This window comes from Porites lutea, chromosome 10 (genome assembly GCF_958299795.1).
Source record: "Porites lutea chromosome 10, jaPorLute2.1, whole genome shotgun sequence".
NCBI classification, from domain to species: Eukaryota; Metazoa; Cnidaria; class Anthozoa; order Scleractinia; family Poritidae; genus Porites; species Porites lutea.
Genome location: NC_133210.1, coordinates 15,239,034 through 15,263,203, shown reverse-complemented (window position 1 = coordinate 15,263,203; position 24,170 = coordinate 15,239,034). Strand labels below are relative to the sequence as shown.

The following is a 24,170-nucleotide window of genomic DNA, read 5'->3' as shown; positions in this document are numbered from 1 at the left end:
TTTAAATTTAAAATGTTTAATATTGGATTCAGGCTTTGAATGTATGAATGTATTTTACTGTTGTGTTTACAATGAAATACAATACCTATAGCAGCGATTCAATACAACAATAAAAATAAAATAAAATAAAAAGCTCAGGTCAACTACTTACTGACCTACTGCAAGTATGTTGATTAATAAAGTGAGCGATGATGCATGTTAGTGAAATGGTTATGATGTAGTAATCTCAATAGGAGGGATCTTTTTTATAGAACGCTTTGTATGTTGCATGAGAAAGAAAAGCTGAGCATTCAGTGACCTTGTAGCAGCAATTTCCGCCGCTTTGCACGAGACTTTTGTTCGTAGTAAATACACTAACAGTGTTTCTCAGTTTTTGCTATATTTATAAAGATTTTGTTCGACAACTGAAGGCGTTTCCGCCGTCCTTCTGTCATTTTTGTGCCTGTGAAATGTCCCCGGGGTGGGGGCATTTGATCACCTGAATGGACCCCAGTGTGGGGCATTTGAACGGCATTTTGGCCCAGGTAGAGGGGAATTTGAACAATAATTTTCAAAAAAGTCAAATGCCCGGGGGGTTACCCGGGGGGGGGGGGCATGTTGAAGCTTCGATTTGACCGATACATAAGCGACACTATATCGTTTAGATATTCGGTCTTTTATCTCTAGGAGTAGCACAGGGTCCAGAGGAGTTTCGTGTGAATAAATGAATTAATTATTTTGAGTCTCACCTTGAGAAATGTCTATACCTGTCGCTTGGTACGATTAATTAGCCCAATGGGATCTTAATGAATCTACTGTAAACGATTTCTTCGCTTCTTATCTGACCAGATCGACTTGGTTGTTCGCCATTTTGAAAATCAAGAAGCCGGTCTTGCGAGCCCTCAGTCTCTTGGTTTGCGGTCTATAGAATGTGTAACGAAACTGTAACGCGATCAAAATAACCCATTTTTTCAGAGGTTTTCGACGGGTTTTGATGTTCTAACGACAAACACATCTCCTCTGGACCCTGTGGGAGTAGGTCTTGCTAAGTGATACATGCATTTTATCATACATTGCGCCCCACCGCTGCCAAAGTGTCTCAATAGTTACATTCAAATAAGTTCAAACGCTAAGATAGGTTTAAGTAAATTGGCAGGACAATCCACAAGTAAAGTGATAAAATTTGACATATCTCCTGGTGGAACGAGGTCTAACGACTCGCGCTTGGCGTTCCCGGCTACATTGTGCTTTAGTATCCAGTCCTTTTTCTGGCCACCTTTCAAATATTTACTGTGTACAACTCCAGCAATTAAAACTTATACCATGAAAAACAACTCATTTCTTTTAAACTACTACACATTTCTGACCTACACGTTATATATGGGATACTGCACTGCATACCGTCAGAAATTCTATTGCATTACTTTTGCAGCGTTCTAATAAGACAGCCATGTTTTCCCTCCAATCGATCTAAGTAGCGACTCTCCCTCCGCAACAGAGAGAATTCCGGGAAAGGGTAACTGTTTAACAGCAGTTTGACTTCAACACTGATATTCCTTAAATATCTTCCTTTGTCTTCCACCATCACGTTGGCTCAAAACCTTCTTAAACTCTCGTCTCCGTAGTTTCATAAGAAGAAAGCACTTCAGCGACCTGTAGTTTGAAATCATCTAGCCATGAGGCAAGCGGCCCCTCTTTCTGAAAATTAAACGTCGACTTTACAATTTTTAGCCCCTCGATCCTTCCTCCTGACGTCTCATCACCTTTTTCCAGCTTTTTAAAAATGTACTCAGAGTCCCTTCCCTGTGCGATTGCTCCGTAGACGTCACTGACATCACTCGTCTCAGCGTAGTCAGGCCTGGAGTATTTCTCCTCCGACAGTAGCCAGAGCAGCACTGCAAGGCTATACACACAGTGATTTTTAAGGATGCACACTACCGCTGAATCAAACGCACGAACACCAGGGTTGATGTCGGGCAAGTGAAACGGAGCTTTTTCGTCTGGATACAAAATGGAATCGTCTCTCGGTTTGGAGACGTTTAGCTTGGCATTCAAGTTTTCGTCCAGCTGCCGTAAAACAAAAAGAAAGTTACAGAGCAGCCACGATTAATGTAGAGGTTGTACCAACGTATCTACCGTTGTAGACTGCTTGCAGTCCGCCTTTTCTCTTGAAACCCGTCTACTTTTTATCTCAGCCAGCGCGATTGCAAATCACGACGTTATGTTATAATAACTCAAGCTTGCTCGCGTGATGGGGTTTCGCGTGCAGTAACATTGCAAAGAAAAATAAGAGACTGCTCGCAGTCTACTTAAGTTGAGTTGTGTTAGTTTTTTTGTCGGTAATATTGTCGCCGTCAAATAGTAAAGCTACCTTACATCTACAGATAGTATTGCACGGCGGCCAGGATCATGGAAGTAAGGTTTAAAAAATCGTATTAAACGTCACCATATTCCCTTCAGTTTTAGTGGTGAATGTTCGGTTGTGGTAACCACGCTGTAACCGATCGTGCAAGGATAGTCCAACTCCATAACACATTTTTAGCTTGACAAATGGAGCAAAGGCAGCTTCAAGGCGGGAAAACAGAGTGCACGCGCGATCTCGAGAGCACGAGCAGGATTTTCCCAGAAAGGTGACGCATGCGCAATGCTCTCGTCGATGGAGGTCGTAAAAAGCCGAAAATTTCCCCGCTAAAGTTCTCAAAAACTAGCCGTACGACCTGGGTTGAAATATTGAGAGTTTTTAGATAACGTTAAGTCGAAACCGTAAACAGGTTTCAAACAAATCCTATAAACAATTTTTTAGTTATTAGAAAAAGAGACAAAATTACACATTTTTGGCTTTTGCAAAAATTCTGTCAATAGGAGTTTTCTGTCTCTCTCTTAAAACCAGTATTTGTAAGTACTAGCAATTCCTGAAATTTTCAGATAGGGTCGTACGGCTGGTTTTTAAGAAAAACGCCTCTTAAAGTCTAGTTTCCAGTCTCCTTTTAGGGCGCTCGGTCCCTATATTTTGCGTTATACTACGCAATAAAATGTTTTTAGAAGACAAAATGATAATTTACATCAATTTCAGCCATTGATAATCTATAAGAGACCTTCAGTTGCTGAATATGCTCCAATTTGAAAAAGTCGAAAGTTTTCATCCGAAAACTGTAGTAAGAGATCGCCATAAGAAATCTTACCGATAAGGAATGGCTAGGGACCTGAATTAATTGAATCGAACATTGATAAATAAATAAGGAAATCATAAGGATTTCCAAAAATATATACCAGGACATTTGAAATCCTCAAATCCACGTGATGAAGGCCTCTATCCCAGCATTCTTCAAAAGCAGCCGTTATCTGCTGAACTATTCTGAGACCATGCCGAAAAGGAATGCCATCCCTGTTCAGAAGATCAAACAGGTCTATGCGCAGTCGTGGTAGCAGCACGGTGACCCGCTTGCGCTTATCCAATAGCAACGAAACGGGCTTCAAAACTGTGGACAGGTCGTTTTGAATCCTAAGGATAAAAAAAAAACAATATAGAAGATACTGTTTAAAAGTAAACCCATCCGTTTCTAATCCTCTTTATAATAAATGCTAGCCTGTGTCGCAGATGTAATCTAACCCACCCGGTTAGTAACGTCTGCGAAAAAGCGCCGTTATCCTTGTTCTGGGCCCCAACGGACGAATTAGCGGAAATGTGCTTCGAATTTGTCCCTCAAAATGACTGGCAAATCAACAATGGCAAGTTTTAAAAAAAAATCCATTGTTAAAACATACCAATCGTACTGCGTACTCAAATCCGAGTACACAGGTTGGGGACCAGAGCAAGGATTTCAGCGTCTGTTTCGCAGACGGACTTGACCAGAAGTTTAGTCCGTCTGTGGCGCAGCAGGCTAAATCAATGCCTCCCAAATTCTAAGAGCAAAATAAAAAGATTTTCCGCAGTCTAAGCACCCACCGAATGAAAGCCCGCCCAGGCCTTTGAGAAAGTAGACCCGAAGGATTATTTTCGGAATTTTACACTCTTTAACACCAACAGAAAATGCCGGGAAACCCCATGTATGTTTTATGTTGGATTAATTGAACAAATCTTCGCGCTCTTTTTTTGAGGGGAGTCACCTCATAATTGGTCTGATTTGCATATAGGGTTTACCCTAGGTGGCCACTTGACTTTTCTGACTATCCATCCACTTTAGGCTCAGTGACAGTGACCAAGATTAAGAACGCAAAAGTTTGATTTCATCCACTGAGTTACAGTGATTTTCGTATGACCTTGAAATGAGAACGGGCGAACAAAACAGAAACAACAAACGAACGGAAATAGAGCGACTTGATTGGTTTATCGAACGGATACAAACTACAAACCGAAGAACTCCCTAGAAATCAATTGGTACTTCGCTTTGACGTCATACTGCAACACGATTGGCCAATCGAACAATGCCTTCTCCATATTAGGGTTTTCATTGCGGGAAAACGAAGAGTCCATGTTTTGATATTTTCATCCATTGGCTGATAAAACAAGTAACGAACACTTACCGGAACCATTTTTCAAGGTCATACGAAAATCGCTTTAACTGCCCACTAGAATTGACGTTTTGAGCGCTAGGCCTTAGTCTGAGCGCTAGTATAACCAGATCTGTCTGTCTGTCTCTTATTGGCACTTATAGATTCAATGCAATTCTGACCTTCTATAAGAACGTATTAAGCCGAACAGATAATCTTCTTTGGTGGCCTCCTTGTCGCAGGTTAGCTGTTTGGCAACAAGATCCCCCTCGGTCTGTACTTTATACACGTCGCCTCTGTGTCCTCTCCTTCCCAGTCGAGCACCCAAGGCTGCTCTGCTGGGAACTGGCGATACGAGGGTTTGATTGAGCGCTGCTGTGTTACTCATTAAGCTTGCAAAATGTGGTGCCTTTGCTTCTGCAAACTTTTGCTGAGCGTCAGTCTGCTTTGCTGCGGCCTCGCACATGATTTTCATGTAGCCCAGATTTCCTTGAAAAAGACTGTGACCACTATCAAGATCGTCCAAAATGTTTTGGCATATTCTGTGAGCTATTGCATCGGTATCGACGCTATCAAGCACATCCTTAGCGACGCTTCGCTTCCATTCTCGGTTTAGTTTTGTCCCCTTTCCTCTGAGGGCAGACCACACATCGCTTACTACCTTCATAGCTTCATCCCTCATTCTGATTCCAGTTCTCATCAAAGCATAATCAAAATGCTGTACTACGTCTTCCTGATGGAAATGCTGCAGAAAGCTGTACTCAAGCTGTCTCTTTACCAGATTGGCAAGACGATCATCCTGTTTTACTACTTCACAGAAAGATTCTTCCAGAGATGCACGCACTTTTTTCGTAATTAGAGTTACTGTTTCTCTCACTTTAGTCATGGAAATGTCCATAACTTTAAACAGCACCAGGTCCTTGATTTGTCTTCGGCACTGTTCGACAACTTCATTTCGTCCAACAACATCCCCTATTTTAATGGAGTCAAACTGCATTACGCATGCGTCGGTCTCGATTTTGATTCTATTGTCATTGATAGCCTTAGAAATAATTTTTGCAATCTTAGATCTGCGTGATTTAATGTATGCCACTGTCTGCTCTATATAACGCTGCTCCTTCGATTCCAGGGAATCGAACAACCCACTTTGGACGGGTTTTTGGAAATCGCAAGTAAGGAACAAATCGAAAACTCTGTTTTGGATCTGGCAAAGAAGCTCGGTGGCAGATTTCAAATGCGAATTTACTCCAACGGCAGCGAATTTAAGCAGTTTGGATTTGAGAATTTCAAACTGTTCGGTGAATTGGTTTGTTTCTTTCTTAAGACGAGCACTCCTTACTTCCTTGGACGACAACCCGTGAAAAAACGCACAGTCCTCCCAAGCTACGTCTTCAGGAACCATTTGGCACTTGGCTAGAGCTTGATAGACAACATCCTCTTTTCCTTTTTCTTTCCCACTTGGCTTATCGTCTTCTGAGTCGGAATCGCCTTCTGATTCGGAGTCCCGGTCAAATTCTAGTGCTCTTTGGTCTTTCTCCACCTTGTTGCAAACGAAGAATATGGGCAAGTTGCCAACTTTTTCCTTCAATTTGAGAAGAAAGCCTCTTTCCTTCAGCACAAAGAAAAAAAAGGATTGGTCAATTCACCAGCCATTTTGTGTTATGTTCATTCCCGTGGAAGAAGAGGTAGTTAGAAAATTTGGGTTGGTGGGTTCTGCTGGGACCCAGGACCAAAAAAAAAACATTTACATTTGCTACCTCATCTCAGGTTTAAGAGATAGATTGCATACTCCGTTTTAGACCAGAACTTGAGTGAAGAGGACCTGTTGATCAGCGAGTTTTCCTCACTTTACTACAATAGGGCCTTTTAAACGAGCAAATATGAGACGCATCTTACATAGGACGCGACCTAAATAAGACTCAAACTATCCCGTATAAACGGCACATTTCGTTTGAAATTTAGCTAAGGCGCGTCTTATCTGAGAACAGCCCCAAACACCCATTCTTCGATAAGATGCGTCTTTGCTAAGTCGCCTCTTAATGTGCCGTTTATAGTTTGCGTCTTATTTAGGACGCGTCGAATGAAAGACGCGTCTTATTTTCCCTCGTATAAATGGCCCTAATGTCTGTTATACTTTGGCACATAGTTATACTGACCTGGCCCCGGTTGTTCAAACTTTGTATAACGCTATCCACCGGATAAAACACTCTCCAGGGAATAAGTATTAGGGAAACCAATTGCGCTATCCACTGGCTAGAGATCTATCCAGTGGATAGCGTTATCCTCCTTTCAAACAACTGGGGTCTGATAAGTAGAAGATGTAAAACATCTATCGAATACGGGTGAGATACGCCCCATTCAGTGACCCCATCTCACAGGAAAAAGGTGCAAAATATACAGAAGGTAAAAAATGCCAACCATCCCGCAGCAAATAGACTGCATCCTTGGAGGGTCCAGGCCCCCAGCCACCCGGCGCTAAGTGAGAACTGTAAAGCGTGACGAAGGAGAGATTAGGAAGCTTAAGCAAAGGCGACGGCGACGTTAAAGAGAACGTCAAAAAATCAGAAGGTTTAGATTGACAAAACAACAACATTGCACGTTCATCATTCTTTTATGTACATTTCTTTGCCGTCGCTGCGCGACTTTGGCGTGAAAATGCCTAATTTCATGTTTTGTGGAGGACTTGAACACAAGACAACGACTTTGTTTTCGTTTCCTGCACTTCGAGACAGTCTTTAAGGATTCAACTCTAGAAAAAAATTGCAACATTTGACGCACTGAACCAGTTGGAATAAGCGCGATAAAGTTTGAGGCAGCGCGAATTCACTTTTTAAGTGACGTTTTCGTAGCCGTCGCCGTCGCTGTCGTTGTTGCTTAAGCTTCCTATTATGGAGCTGCTGCACTGATGGATCCTGATGCTGATGAGTTGTTTGTTCCCATGATCACAGTTGCTCTGACAGTTGCCAAAACCCTCTCCCTTGATCGATAAAGAGGATAGATAAGCGGCTAAGCATTAGGTGCGGTCAAACTAGCGATTTTACCCATGAGCTAATTGCTGTTGCCCGTGGGGAAGCAATTTTTGGTGTCTAACCGATTTCCCGAAGGTGAAATTACCTCGCGGAAATTTCCATGGAGACGGCAAAAAGAACAAAAGAATTACCCATGACAGTTCCCGAGGTAAGTTCTATGGGTTAAATAAAACCCAAAGCGGCTCAACCTTACAAATCACGAGAAAGTGAAATGTACCAGGTGGTAGAAATCATGTGTTGTTTACGTCCTATGTTCGTCTTGACGCAAAATCCTACACAAAGTTCGAACACTCAGCAGGATTTTGAGCACTGCCGTGAATGTTTTTCAGGATTTTACGTTAAACATATTCAAAAGTATCTTGAAACACTCGCGAGTTTTCTTTATAAAATCAATGTTTTTTTTATAAGAATTCCTTTCTTAAAGTCGTTGCAACCACTTTAGCAAACCCGTACTTTACTTCTGAGCGAGAATTTAGGCAAGAATTAGCTTTTCTTTTTCTTCCTTTTCAGTCTCAAAATCAAGGGCTGAACCGCTCGTGTGATCAAGCGTAATTGATGTGGCAGTTTTATTAAAAGGGTAAAAATGGTCGAAACCGTTTACGATTTATGTCAGCCTTTCAATGTTTACAACGGCGTTTCCCACGAAACCGGGTCCAAGTTTTTTCTTCCCCTTGGGCAATTTGTCGCTGTGTGGCCGCAAACATGACAGTGATCAAAATGCAGAGCCCAACCCAAGCTATTTTCCCATGGGGAGCCTTAGGGAAGACGACTAGTGTGACCGCACCTATAAAGGCAGGAGGTAAGGTAAGGGTAAAGGCACTCCCGAGCCAAATTCCTAAACAGAACTTATCCCGGTTGCCTTTGCATGAAGCATACCAAGGAGTATTGCTGTTCCCCCCCCCCCCCTGGACGGGATTCTAGTCCATCGCGGGGTTACCCTCCATGGCCGAGTTGTTCAAAGCTGGGTTAAGATAACCCAGGGTTAGTGCGAGATTTGAATTCAGATTTGAAAGCTTAAAAAGCATTTTAGTTTTAATTCTTTTTGTCCACAAGTTGATTATTGGAAGTTCTAAAAATTACAGAGAAAATTATCCGAGAAGATGCTTTTGAACATAAGAAAAAGAAACCCGGGTTAAGCGCTAATCGGCCTTCGAACAGCTGGGCCCAGCAGTATGTCGCCGGTGGAGGCGTTTGTGGCCTACCGTTTAACACCGGATCTAGAGGTCCGGGGGTTTGAGCCTCGCCCGTCGCGTCTTTTTTTCTTAGCAAGGAACTTTATTCCACTTTGTCTCTTCAACCAGGTGTAAAATCCCTGGCAGGATCTCCTTATTTCACACTAACCTGTAATCTTAAAGATGAGTTGCCATCTATAACATAAATGATGACCTGTAAGACTCCCTGAATGCACTCGTTAACGATTTTGTCCAAAGACTCGTTTTCACTCATCCCTGGTGCATCAATGACTTCCAGATGGCCACTCTGTAGGAGCGGGTTGTTTAGTCCCACTTCGACCACAGAGTTGATCCATGATGGGTCGCCTCTCTTGATCTCGTCCAGCTCGATCGCCTCTTTAGGGAGCTTCTTCTTACTGAAGGGAGTCTTCTGGATTCCTTCCGAAGGTTGAGAGCTATTCAACACCTGAGGTATTAAACGATAAATACAAAAGGAGAAAACCCAACGTAAAACAGGTGAACAAAGACAATAAACATATATATAGATTTAGCCGAGGCTAAAAGCGAAGCTCTCGATGGAACTTAAAAGAAATGTATTTTTAAAGTAAAGTTTCTGAGCCTACGATCAACTGAATGTCATAAGTGGTCAGAGGAGAACTTAAAAAACACGTGGCCTCAATGAGTTGTACACCTGAGCCCGCCATACAGTCATGTGACATTGATCAGCCGGATAGTCTACTTTTACAGCTGTCAATTGATTATAACATGGACGGATGTCGAATATCAAGTTAAAAACTTTTTACAGCCGCTAACACGAAGGGGCGGACGATTTTGTCAAAACCAAAATTTCTTGGATGCATAGTTATACTAATTATAAATTAAGGGTGTTTCTGGGTGTTGCAGAAACTATTGCTGGTTCCCTTTTGTTTTAAGGTTTGGGTGTTCGAAGAAATGGAATTAAAAACTTTCAGGCGGCTACTGTGCTTTGCTTCAAGAATTTTGTTAACTGTACCTGGTAGTAATTCTCCTCACTATACTTTAGACGAACTATGCGAGACGTACAGGGAACTTCAGAAGTTGGCATGAACGAACCACCAAGAAGTTCATTCACAAAAGAACTCTTGCCACTGTTGGTTTGACCCACCACTAACAGAGTGGATTTCTTGGCGGAATACGACGACAGACGCTGTTTTTCTGCGTCAGTAATCAGGTCTGCCTTTATGCTGTCACTAAGTTGCTGCCTCATCAGGTCAATAAAACTTTGTGTGTCCTGCGAGCATTGCTCAAAGAAGGTTATAAGCGAGGTCAAGTCCCTGAACTGGTCTTCAAACGAAGACGAGGTGTCCAGGCCTACGACTGCAATGAAAAAAATTCACCCTACTTCACTACCCTTTAAGTTACATACGAAATGACTGGATAGAAAGACTGAAAAGACGCTTGAATTAACCTAGGAACAGGCTTCACCCGAACGCACTCAAACCTTTGTGATCTAAGTCAAATCTAGAGTGGCTTGCCATCCAGTGAGCCGATGCAGGTTCCCAACGGGCTAAGATGAAGTTTTCAGATTCAAACATCATTTCACTACCCAAATCTTGGTAGTGCTAATGATTGGCTGAAAATTTTCTTCAACCAATCAGAAGCACTTCCCAGATCTTGGATTAAACTTTTGATTAAATGAAGCGAATATTTCATGCAGCACGACCAATCAGTGGCACTACACAGATCTGGGTAGTGACACGTCATCAGTATGGAATCTCAGACGTCATTTCGCGGGGAAACCAGTGGTGACTGCACAAAATGTCGGCTGTTTTTGCAGGCTACCCCACTAGTCTTAACCCTTTAAGCCCTAAAGGCTGGTTTTCACTAGCGACGAAGTCGGAGTCGGAGTCGAAAGCGGAGTCGTAAGAGCGCTATGACCTAGTGAAAATCTACGGTGGCCCCGAAGGGCCCCATAGCAAATTAAAAATGTTGCTGCAAATTAAAAATAGTACATGCAAATTAAAAATTGTACATGCAAATTAAAAATTGTACTCACATGATTTCGAGTGCAATTTGGAATAAATAAGCAGGAGTAAATTTTTCAAAGACCAACAAAAGTGCACGAGCCCGTAGGGCGAGTGCACTTTGTGGTCTTTGAAAAATTTACAAGTGCTTATTTATTCCAAATTGCACGAGAAAAATCATGTGATTACTTATTAATAATATACACGAAAAACATAACTACAACAACAAATTTTGAGAGCGCGCGCGTTTTTAGTTCATTCAACTGATTGGCTGAAACAGACTACTACCTTTGTCAAATTCAAACTTTTTCAAGAAACGCTTTCAAAATCATTCAGCTAAGAACTTGGAAATGTGCAAGGATTTTTTTATAGGGTCACCAGCCTGTTAAAGATAACTTGGTTTACAACAATCAGCAAAAGTAAGTGTTTTTAAATTCATCCTCGATTATGAGAGCTCGGCGTTTACAAGACGCGTTTTCAAGAAGTATACTGCCGTTTTGAAATCAGGAGAGCTCTTCGCGCAGCCAAAGATGAAAGACACTTGCTAAGGTTTTTTAACGACTGTTTATCATTGTCTGTTCCTGAGACCCCATCATAGCTGGATTCATGGACAAATTTTTGAGATTTAAAACCCGAAAATGAAGGAGGCAATTTGTTTTCCTTCGACGCTGCCATCGATGGGTGAGTGGAACCACAGTTGTTGTGATGTCGGAAACTGCCAGTATTAATATAATATTTGCTTTTTCTCAGCGCTGGAGTTTTCATTATCTATTTGGCCTACTGCAAGAGTCATCGTAGCTCTTCTTCGACGGCTTCATCGTAGTCGTTAAGGAAATTTATACCTCTGTGGCCTGTGACACTTACGATATGTTCTGAACTTACAATGTTTGCTTTCTTCAGCTTCCTGACTGTTGTTTTTCTTGCACAATGATTTCTTTAAGGCTAGTACCAGCTGCGGATACTTTCATTATGTGAGTTGTGGTATTTTCGCCCATTGGTTTAGTTTGGACCAGATGTTTAAATTTTCGGTTTCGTTTGCTACTGAGGTAGAAAAAAAAAACAGACCATCGCATGGATGTTTTAATAGAGGTCTTCGCTCCACAAAAGACTCAAAGACAGCAACAAATAACGTACATGACTTGAAATCTCTGTTGTTATCAAGGAATTGTATCCTTGTTCATTTAAATGCCTGAAGAGTGTAGCTGTCATGGTTTACGTGTGGTTGCAACCATTTTTGTTCTCTATTTTTTTTTGTTTTCGAAGACATTTAATCCATTCAAAGATTTTAAATCTGACCATGTGCAGAGAAGTGCTTTTAAAATATTCACTGCTCATTACGCATACAGGAATGCCGATTTGAATTTGACACCAGTTATGGGAACGACTAACGGATTCATTTTTTCAAGTAATCATTACATTAGTAGAATCTTTTTGAGGTAAGCTTGACCTGCCTTAGCAGTTAACGTTGTATTCTCTTTTATTCACAATACCGACCGGTACAGACAGACGCAACTGCAACCGGTGCAGCAAACATCGGTGGCCTTAACTTCTCATGCCTTTTCGAGAGAGCCGAAATACAAATACCGGTAAACAAATATGAATGCCCACAAAGGCTGAGCTTTTCCCCGATTCTTTCACCAATCACAACACCGAAAATTATTTGCGTCATGGCATTAACATTACAAACAATCAGAGGCTGTCCCAACATTCCGGGGAAACGGGAAAACGATTATCGTCGGCGATTCACAGACGTCTCCTTTCCCGATTTTTCCTGAGGGAGGGGAGACGTCTGTACACAGGCTAACTGTGTTCGGGTTTTTGGAATTTTTTTTTTAACTTTTCTATTGTTGTTTTGCTCACAAAATTAAATCCTGTCGTCGTCTGCTGAAAACCATGGCCATTTTCTTGATTCTTTGTTGTTAAAACAGCTCTAATCTGATTGGTTCTTGTTGGTTTTTTTTGTGTTTTCAGCCAATCAGAAAGCATTTGTAATTTGCACCCGTGTTACAGAAGAGCTGCACTCCTTTCTCAGCCAATCAGAATTGAGTAATTTTTTCATGTATATTATTAAAAATTGTACATGCAAACTAAAAATATTACCTGCAAATTAAATATAGTACATGCAAACTTAGCCTGAATTTCATCCGATTACTTCGAGTCGTTATTACTCCCTCAGTAACGTCTGAATCGACCGGCCATTAATGCCGTCCAGTGACGTCACTACTCCTTGACCTTTGCTTTAATTCATGCAAAAAGCAAAACACGATTTTCAAGTGGCAAACCGAGAAATATCGTTTGGAAATGTCTGCATGATACAGAACTGCTTTTTTTTTTTCGATTGTAGTTCATGTTTAACGTTCAAACTATCAACTGCATGCGGTACAACTCTGAACCGGTTGTACTAAATTCTATAATCAAACTCGGTCGCAATCACGCAATGAAATAAAAACACACACGGAACACTTAGTTCAAAAACACAATGATTTGCTTTAATTAAAAAGAAGCTATTTGGTCCTTAACGAAGAAAAAACAAGGAGACAAGAAAGAAAAGCTAACAGAATCATCACACTTGACGGTAAAAATAGCAAGAAGGTCGAATTATAACATTGATCTCAGAAAACTTCGCGTAAACAAAATCACCGGCCGCCGAAACCACAAGGGTGTCTGTAAAACGCGGACCGGATACCTGCGGATGGCGGATGCGGATGGGAAAATGCGGATGGAAAAATGCGGATGGAAAAAAATGCGGATAACAAAAAAGTATGAAGGAAAAAACGAGAAATGCGGATGGCAAAAAATAAATAAATAAATAAACAAACAAACAAAGGAAAGAAATCTTTCTTTCAAGTCGCTGTCACATAGTTGGACCCTTCACTTAGACACAGAACGTGATGCCAATAGTTGACACAGTTTTGTACCCTGTAATTCCTTTCATTAATGTCACAGAAATAAGGACGCTCCGTTCCTCCTCCAAACAAAACGTGTATAACGTTGTTCGGACAACAAGAACAAAAAAGGACTAAATTTCCTCAAATTAAAAGAAAATTAGAGAAAACAAACTAAACCAAAAAATAGGGTGAACTACGCGAAAAAATCGGCGTGCTTTGCGTCGCCTATTTCACGCTTGCCTCTGCTAAATCGCCATGTTTCCTCACAAAGGAGCCTGATTTTCAAAAGGGCTCATAATACAAATCAACTTTCGCTCTACCTTGACTCTGGTTAACTCTGCCATAGCAGACAGTTCAGAGGGTGATTGCAGACACCTGCAGAAGCCCGTTTTTGAGATCAAAAGCTAAGCTACTGTTACACTAGTGGTCTTCTGTTACACAATTTCCTCTCGGTTTTGTGTGAATCGGTCTTGTTTAATGAGGGTTTTTCTACAGAAATTCATTTTCAAGCAATATGCCCCACCCTCAACGGAGTCATTTTTCTGGCCTTCGTTCCATTTTCACAGTTTTACGAAAAGCTTCCATCAACATATAAAGAATGCTGATCTGGTGTAGACATAGCTAAAAAATTTATATAGTCTTCTTAAGAAGCAGCTTGGTTTTTTTCTGATTTGTAATAATTAAACATCTTTCCATGTCGAAAAGTATGTTTGGTTGCTGCTTCGCAGATAGCCGGGAGCGGGCCAAATAATTCGAATATTATATAATTATTTTCGATTCCGAATTCTGCCCTTCACGCTTTTAAAAAGGAGTTTTAAGTTGCTCGATACAGACGTTCTAAAAACTCACTGAGGATATGTGTTCGAAACTATTTTGCTAGCAGAAAAATTCGAAACAAAAACAAATGAAACAGAAAGTAGCCTTCATTAATGCGTTTCCAAGCGACACTTCTTTGCGGGAGTTTAATTTTGCAGATTATTTTTACACCTTTTCGGGAAATAATTTTTGCGATTGATCAAGAAGTCTGTTTTTTTCTTTTCAATCTGCAGTATATTTTGCAATTTTAAAAATTCGAACTCATTATTCGTGCACTTATAAATTCCAAAGGGTAGAAATTGTAAAAAATAAATCCACATGATAGGCGGATCAGGCCGAGTTGATTGGCATCTGCCAAATCGGAACGTTCGGCATTTTTTCTAATTGATACTGCAATTTTTTCTGTCTTGAGCCGCTCAAACAAATAAGTCTTGATTTGATTGCCCTGAGAATATTCTTTCTGTAAGTTGAGTACACTATATCCAGTGAGAGCAAAGAAATCATGCCTCCCCTTCTTTTCTTGATAATAATGAAATTCCTAATGAATTAAATGTTAATAAAAAAAAAAATAGCAATCACTCCCGAAAGTAAAGACAGACTGCTTCGTGAATTACACCGCTTTAGGATGCTGGTATGGTAATATTCTGCATTCTGACCCGTGATTGCAGGGACCACTGGCTCCTTATTTGGTAAAGAGAAGAATATTAAACGGGGCCAGTGCAAAATAAGCGAACCTTTGCTAGCCGATTTTTTGAGCTGTTTACCTTGCCTGCAAACCTTAGGCTAAACACTCACAGGAGAAGTGTACCAAGTATGTGTGCATTTAAGGAGGAGGAACGGAGCGCCCTTATTTCTGTGACATTAATGAAAGGAATTACAGGGTACAAAATAACTGTGTCAACTATTGGCATCACGTTCTGTACGTAAGTGAAGGGTTCAACCACGTGACAGCGACTTGAAAGAAAGATTTTTTTCCTTAATAGGCCATTTGCACTAAGAGGTCATGTGACATAGTTTTCATGAAAATGAAAGCTATATGAGTTTGCCTTCGAAAAACGATTAGTGGGTCATATCTTAAACATAATAATAGTGATTTGGTTTTTCAAGCCCGCACCATTTTCTTAAAATGAGTAAGTTCCTCGCTGGTCACGTGACCAAAATGTGATTTTTAAAATTATGAATTACTTCTTTCTGAACACAAGCTTTGCACTTAAATTTCAAGGAGGATGTTGAAAAAATGATGTGCTAACGTTTACAGCACATCTGAGCGTAACTATTAAACGTTTAACAAGATATAAGCAAAAAGTAGTTTTGGCCGCCATATTGGAGGGCAAGAGTATGCCCTCCAACATGGCGGCCAATACAAATCATACTGCTTTGTTGAAAAATCAAAGTGCCATAAAATATCTCCCTTACATGCGTTTCCTCTCAAATTTCGGCTGTAAGCTAATTTTTATGTGCTCTGTCAATTTTTGGCATCAGCAGGATTCCAACTCATTGTTTACAGGAAGCAATGGTCACGTGACCTCTTAGTGCAAGTGGCCTATTGTTTGTTTGTTTATTTTTTTTGTTGCCATCCACATTTCTTGTCTTTTTTCCTTCTTACTTTTTTTGCTATCCGTATTTTTTTTTCCATCCGCATTTTTCTATCCGCATTTTCCCATCCGCATCCGCCATCCGCAGGTATCCGGTCCGCGTTTTACAGACACCCAAACCACAAAGCGGCTCTGAATGAAAACTCACCCACCGACTCTCCGCGACGATTCTTCATTCGCAGTTCAATTTAGCATTTCAGTTTCGATGGCAAGCTAAGGGCAATTTTGCTGTTTAAGATAAAGATTAAGCTTATAGAAATGTTTGAACTAACCGAAAGAATGCCACGGGATGCGATCCGCTGAATATCAAATGACAATCCCGCTAAAATTTTTCATAATTATACATAATTATGCGAATGTTTAGACAATCAACCAATCAAAATCACTACCCGGTTTTCGGGTAGTGAGTGACGTCACTGGACGGCATTAACGGCTGGTCGATTCGGACGTTGTTGAGAGGAGAAAACGACTCGAAGCAATCGGATGAATTTCAGGCTAATGCAAACTAAAAATTGTGCTGCAAATTGAAAATAGAAAACTAAAAATAAAAAGTCCTGCGCGCGCAGTATGAGTGATGAGGAACTGGTTCGAGCCGTGCGACCTGGCCTTACAGCCGTCGGCCCATTCATGTTTCATGTCTGTAATATTTTTAGTTTGCATGTACAATTTTTAATTTGCATGTCCTATTTTTAATTTGCAGGTAAAATTTTTAGTTTGCAGAAACATTTTTAATTTGCATATGTGACCCTTCTGGGCCTTAGTAAAAAGTAAAAATCAAAAATCGGAGTCGTAAGCGGAATCATAAGCGCGACGGAATCGGAGTCAGAAGAATCAGAACGATTCCACTTCTTCCGACTCCGCTTACGACTGCGTCGCTTACGTTCCGCTAAACCAGATTGTCAGAGTGGGAAGCAGAGGGGGAAGGATAACCAATCACAATGCACGTTCCCACGCTTTGTGATTGGTTTCGGTTTTCTGCTTCTGCTTCTGCTTCCGACTCCGACAAAATGTTTTTCACTAGATCATAAGCGGAACGTAAGCGACGGAGTCATGAGTGGAAACGGAACGCTGTTTTCACTAGATCATACGCTCTACGCTTCTGATTACGACTCCGACGCTGTCGCTAGTGAAAACCAGCCTTAAGGGTGATCAGCATAAAATTTCTCCTTGTAATATCAATGCTTTGTAAAACAGAGTAGTCATGAGAATTACAAACAGACATGATCACACAAGATGAATTTGCTTGCTATTTTATCAACTTCTCCCCACTATTTCGGTAGGAAATGAATGGGGGCAACAAACGAGAATTCAACTTTTAATCTCAGGGTTTAAAGGGTTAAAAAATGTGGCGGTAGTAATGAAGATGTGGTTAGGCAGAGTCTCACTGTGTCCAGGAGCTACAAACAGAGACATCCAGTCACGAATATTTTCTCCTTCCCTTCCTTTTGCACGTTATATTCTCTGTTCACACTACCCATTCGTCTAAACTTGTCTTCTCCCGCTACACTTTTAGCCTCCAAATTTAACATTTCGATTTGCTTAACTTCACACAAACTCCAAAGAATGGTGTTCTTTGCACAGAAGTTTCTTTCAGTAGCGGGTATCACTCTTGTTATTAAAATAACTTACAGATTTAATATTAATTTTTCTCAGCCTGAGCAACGTTATAGATTTAAAAAAAGAAAGTTAAAGTCCAACCCCGTTCCCAGGGTCCTCTCCCCTAGGAACGAGGTTGGTTTGACCTAAAACGGACACAATAATCCTAGATGGACACAATAATCCTAAATGGAGAGTTTTATCTTTGCCCAAAACCAACACATTTATAGAGATGAGAAATGTTATTGTAAAACCCAGGTTCCTAGAGTGCTTCTTGCATTGCCAGCCTACTAATTAAGTGATCTCTCTTATCAATTCAAGTTGTTCGCGCAAAGTCTGGGGAAGGATGATATCACAGCTCACGGTAGAGTCCAGGTTTGACTGGGTGGAGAGAGTGCAGAATGCCTAGAGATTGTTTTCAAAGATAACTCAGCAATGCCACAATAGACACCACACTAAAGTTTTCATTCAAATGCCTCTCTAAGTAAGAGTTAAAGAAGAATGAAGGGCAGCCTTGACTACCGATCTTACCACAAGGTAACCAGGCTTCCTTCAAGAGATCAATCAAGTAGAAATCTGAGACATTATTTTTTGTTCAGCCACTGACCAAATAATCAATAAATGACACAATTACACAAATCCTATGGTTTTTCTAAATATGAACCTGAGTACCCTATGATCCTGAATAAAATCTACCACAGTTGCTCATTGCACATAGCTTTACTAGTGAGTTTAAACACTTGGAGAGAAAATAAATTACTTTTATCCTAAGAGAGCCTGACCATTTTGTACATTCAGTGGGATGGCCAGGATTTTTCAAGAGGTACACACAATTTTCAAAATCTACCTGCCCACTTCCCTGGAAAGTCCCAGATGTTGAAACTTTTTCACTTCTTTTTGTTCTTATAAATTTGCACAACTGCTGGCCATGAGAGTGAGGGGCCTAACGGGGCTTAACACAGGCTATGTTTTAAAAATAATCATCTTATATTTATTTGCTTTCCTTACTATTCACTTTTTTAAACCAGCCTAGATTTTTTCAGGTATGCTGCACATGCATACTGTGCATACAGGTAGCTATGCCCCTAGGGTTCAGTCATATTGAAATAATGTGGGAGATTACAAACATAAACCACAAATGACTTTATAAGGTCTTTATAGATCCTGCTTTCTTCAGCATATTCGTTTGCCGTCCTTTGCAGTCCTTTGTGGTTAATGTTTGCACTTTACGTATTTTGGGGCCGTAGATCTATTATAGATCCAATATGCTGCAATTTTTGTATATGGTTCTGTCCATGTTTTTGAGGTTGGTTTTGGCCAATCCTTTATATTTTCTTTGCATGACATCAACTTGACACTTGGACTCTTGCCCTCCAGAAGACAGGTGATATGGCATGATTCTGTGGGTGTAGGGAGTTCTGGGTTAGGGCTTAAATCAGAGAGTGTGTGGATATTTTTCAACAGAGCTTTCTCTGGTTGTTACACCATACTGATGAGCTACAATTACAGCGAAACAGCTCTCTTTGGCTACAATACTGCTCTGTTTTGAGTTCTTTTGGTGTCATGTTGATGTCTTGCAAAGTTAATTCTCACATAGTACGGTCAGCATTGCAGTATTGTTCTTCAGAATTTAAAATGTCTATAGGAGATTAGGTATGTTTTCCAAGAAATAAGGTAAAATAATCAACATGTTTTGGACAACAGTTGTTCAATGCTATGAATAAATTTATTATTACTATTCATTCAAAATATTTCCCCATTTCTGATTGGTTGTAATTCACCATAATTAGCTACTGTTGACCAAATTTGGCAAGAATTTTGTCATATTGAACCGATAATGTCAAAATCATGTCAAAAGTGCAGCCTGGTTGCAGGTTTTTGAACCGTTAACCGAGAAAACCTGGGGACGAGGTTCAGTTGTTTTGGTAGTGAGACCGAAAAATGGTCGAACAGTCAGCAGAACATTTTACTCATTTCACGGCGAAATATTGTCTATAAACATGGCAAGAACAGCATGAAAAAGGGCGACATCTGCTATTTGGAGTATATCTGCAGACCTAAACAGGCCTTCATCTCCTAAACTTCCCAATAAAGATGCATTATTATGAACTTACATCGACCAATGGGTTAGCATGTTTTAGCTTGTTTTCAAACTAATGGAATTATTTCGAAGGAATAATAAAACAATTATTGAATTCGGCTTTTATAGGATGTAAAGAATTCTGCGGATCTTGGAGGGTATTTTCCACCAAGGTGAACGCTGGCTCCTCAATCCACAGAATTCTTCATATCCTACTCAGCCTCATTCAATAATTGCTAAAAGTTTAGAGTACATATGTGACCCTCCACAGGATTTTAATGCTAAAGGTGAAAGTACGCGCATGACACGCTTTCACTTTAAAACAAAAGAATTTATTTTAACACGCTTTAGCACGCTTACAATCTTGCCTCATTAGCAATTTCTTTTGTTTCAGAGGACACGCTTGAGACAATTAAGCGTGAGCAAGTCGAACAAAAGAGCGTGTTAAAGTTTTTAAACAAAAGCTCCGTGCGAAAAAGCACCACACGCTTTCAGTGTGCGCAAAAGCATGCAAGGCGTGTTATCTATAAGCTAAATAAATTTCCTCTACAAAAAGGAACCGTAAATAATAATGAACGGCACCCTTTTTTGGTAACTATCGAGAAAGAAAAAGTTCTACCTCAGCAATCGCAGTGATAGTATCTGATGGAAAATACGTTGTTGCATGAAAAGTATAAACAGTGAACGGTGTGACCTACTGGATTTATGGGTAGAATTATATTAGCATTGCAAAATCAAAGTTCTTTCCAGAAATGTTTACTAACGAAACTGTGCAAAGGTTATCTTAACTTTCCTTAAGGGAGCATTCATTTTTTAAAAGGGGGGGTGGGCCGGAGGAATCCCTATGAGCATGAATGTAAAATCTCCCAGCCCTCCCTTTATATTTTTTGTTAAAAAAATGTGACCCTCCCAGGGAAGCAGTAAAATTTATAGTGACCCACCCCTTCCTCCTGACAAACATGGTTTGTGGCTGGATTGTGCAACGATCCCGTGGTCCTTCACACAGACGCACCTGTTAGCTAGACTAACGCAACCGCCAATTGCCTACTTTTCTGTCATAACGGTTTACCCTGGCCCCTTCAGGCAACTCATCTTCCTCTTCACTTTCGCTGTCCTTTGAATCATTTTCGTCTGAATTGCATGCATCCCCAAATTCCAGTAGTAGTTCATCTTCACTTTCTGAGTCCTCGCTGACACTGACATCATCATCTTCTGACTGGGTGTCCAAGTCTTCCGTTGCTAGTGCAGTTTCAGCAGCACTCAATGTCAAGATCCTTTCACATAAACCTTTGCTGATGTGAGCTGACAGAAGGTTAAGTTTTTCTGATTTGGACATTTTTCTCCTTGATAAGTTGTGGCGAAAAATATATTTATTGAGCTCAGCAACCTTCAGCTTTTTTAGGTTTCCCGATTTGTAGAGTTCCTCCCAGTTATAGTCACCGTAACCTTTTGTTTCTTCATCTTTCTTTGCCTGACGCTTTTCGTCTTGGCGCATATTTTTTCTCACTTCAATATTCGTAAGGTGCTCAAGATATTCTTTCACCAGATCAGATGGTTGTTGTTGTTGTTGTTGTCATCTAATAATCAATTCAGTTGGTGCGACTGGGGCTTTTATACATTTCAGTGGCACAAAGTTCATTTGAGTCTCAAATTAGCTTTGTAACGTCAAGGGTTCAAAGATCAGTTTGTATAACTTGTATAATATTAAAAAAAATTAAGTGACCCCCCCTCTTTGTTGTGTCAAATTTATGCTGACCCTCCCTTTTTGGGCAGGCAAAAAGTTAATGACCCTACCCTGAATTCCTCCGGCCCACCCCCCCTTCTAAAAAATGAATGCTCCCTAAGTTAAAACACATTTGCAATTTTCTCAGAAACAGTGATCTTTCGGAAAGTCACTTTCTCGCCGATCACAGCAATCGCAGCGATCAAATAGAAATCATCAAGTGCCAGGATCGCCAGTACACGTTTACAGCGCTTGATTCATCTTAGCATAGCGTAACGAGATAATTTCTTCACATAAATTATAATTGATAGCGCTTCGTTCGTCAGGGGCACCTAACGCCGATTTCCTCCTAAATGCATCCTAGCATCCTAGGACAACTTCAGTCTTTTCGAAATCACTAGGGCTTCAACATTGTTTTCCCGAAAAAATTAGCGTCCAATTGAAAGTTTTAGGAAAGTGAGAATGTTTATCGTATTTATGGTTCTGAAAATGTTAGGATTCCTTTCTCTAGGAAAAATAGCTTAACCTGGGGAGTGAAATGGAAGAAATTAAACTTCAGAACATCGTAAGGAATTTATTAGATAAGCTTCGAAAATTGTACATGCATGGAACGGTCATCTAGAAATGTTTAGCCTTCTTCAACCTATAGAAAATTCTAGGCAGTTTTTGTTTCGCCGATTTAATTACCTTCGTTCGTCTCACCATGGCTTAAAGAAATATATTAAACTAATTCATTCAACTTCATTTCTCTGTGCATTACTGCTAATAAATATTCCGGTGGCATAACTATAATTTTCATGCAACATAACTTCAGTGCCTCGCATGCGATAGCAGGCCTCTTTGCGATTCTGGTTAACAGCCAACAGCCGGAGGAATTGGTTTACACTGATCTCGCGTTAATTCCAGGCTAGACGACACCATTAAGTGGTGATTTTCAAATGGCTACGGTTACGATCAAATTCCAAAACGGTCTCAATTGGTATATTTGATTCACTTCGACCAGTTATCAAGGCTAATTAAATCCTCTGAAAACCCAAGCTATTTTTTATCATCCTAGCAGTTTTAGTAATCAAGCGTGTTCAGCATGTCTTACACAAATTGCACGCTACGCATGCTATAATTCGCACACTTACCGTGACATATGGCACGCTACAAAAAAACAAAAGGTCTAGCGTGATAAATTTACTAAAACAAAGGCAAGTGTGTCCATCTTTGTTTTTTCAATTTAATATGCGCATATCCGTGATCTACGGCACGCTAAGTGTGTCGTGCAAGCGTGTCGTGAGCGTGCTTTCACCTTTTGCATCAAATTCATGTGGAGGGTCACATATAGTCTGGGTAGCGATTTGTTTGTTCAAAGTTTGGAGTAGGGTTGCAAAATGCAGCTGAATAAGTAACATTATAGGCTAGTCTAGCATACTGATATACAGTGGAAGCTTAATGTAACAAACCTCTGTATAATGAAGTCCTAAAAATAAAAAACCATGTTCTTTTCCCTATTAATAGTCAAATATACAGAAAAGATCCTCCTTTGAGCAAACACATTTTGCCCGTCCCTTGGCCCTTCATTAATTTGAGGTTTCACTGTAGACTAGACTCAGGCTAATGTTGGCATGGTTACAGGGTCCCTATGGCACATACCCACCCAAGATTTCAGTGAATGACTTTAGAACCAAACCCTTCAATGTATTCCAATGAAAAGGAGGGTACGCTCTGCAGTTGCACAACTTACAGCATGTAAATACATTATTTACTGTGACACCATACAGTACTTAAACATGAATCATAGTCCAATATTCTACTATTAAAAACTATTTGTAGTAAATACTTGCTATGCGATCAGAATAAGTAATTAAGTTTCTTAATTGCATGTACTCGTAAAAGAAATTGAATGACCATAATTTAGTCCACGCAAGGTTCCAACTGACAAGACGATAGAAAGCATGTTAGAAAAGTGTTAGTGTTTCCGCAAGTTATTTGTTGAAGTAACACTTAATAATCGTAGACAAGCCAATCTACGTAGAGCAATAGGTTACTTTCGAACATTTTTCATAACAATGGCGTCTCTTTCTATCCGACTACATTAAATTAGTCTTTCGTTGGTATAAAAACAAAACAGAAAACTTGCAATAACTACTCAAAAACCATTTTACGAAATAGACAACCCGATATATTGCTAAGAACATACGGAAGGCGCGATGCTGTGGCTATTCTAAGAAAAAAGGCTATTTGCAATACAAAATCGTAGATATTCATAAGTCTGGATCGATCGCGCACGGAAGTGGAACCCACCTTCTTGAGAATCTTGCGCCATGTTGATCAAACCTTGACAAGTGTTGGGAGCAATCTGCCCAGAAATATTTCCTACCGTAGCTTGAGGGGATTATTGTGCATACGAGTCTTCGAAGCACGTTTCCATACACAGTTTATGAATAGTGATGTCGATTCCCGGAAAAATGAAACCGAAAACCAATGTTGCGTGACCGACAGAGAAAAACTGCAGACCTAACGTGGGCTCGTCACGCAATTAAATCCGCCAAGATTGCGCAATATCAAGGTGTTTATAGTTTCAAAAGAATCTGTGACCGAGTGAAACAGGAAAATAGGCTTTATCAAGTGAGTTGACGCTGTTAATCAGCCACCGCAAAACTATTTGAAAGCTAACGTTTCGAACACTAGCCCCTTCCCGAGAACAATGGAGCTTATAAACATAGATTTCAATCTTCCGGCATTAACTTCTACAATAAATTAATTATTTATCAGTAATTTCTAACATAAAATATCACATGCCCCCCTTG

General features: G+C 40.3%; 1 protein-coding gene across 1 annotated transcript; it reads right to left on the bottom strand.

Moving 5' to 3' along the window:
• Nucleotides 1-1,102: 1,102 nt before the first annotated feature.
• Nucleotides 1,103-23,810, bottom strand: LOC140951102 (dual serine/threonine and tyrosine protein kinase-like). The gene is made up of 6 exons (XM_073400320.1): nt 23,665-23,810; nt 9,684-10,027; nt 8,841-9,137; nt 4,653-6,079; nt 3,250-3,481; nt 1,103-2,046 (listed from the first exon to the last, which is right to left on the bottom strand). The coding sequence occupies exons 1-6, from the start codon at nt 23,684-23,686 to the stop codon at nt 1,585-1,587; spliced, it is 2,784 nt and encodes a 927-aa protein (XP_073256421.1). The 5' UTR covers nt 23,687-23,810; the 3' UTR covers nt 1,103-1,584.
• Between the last annotated feature and the right edge of the window lie 360 nt (nt 23,811-24,170).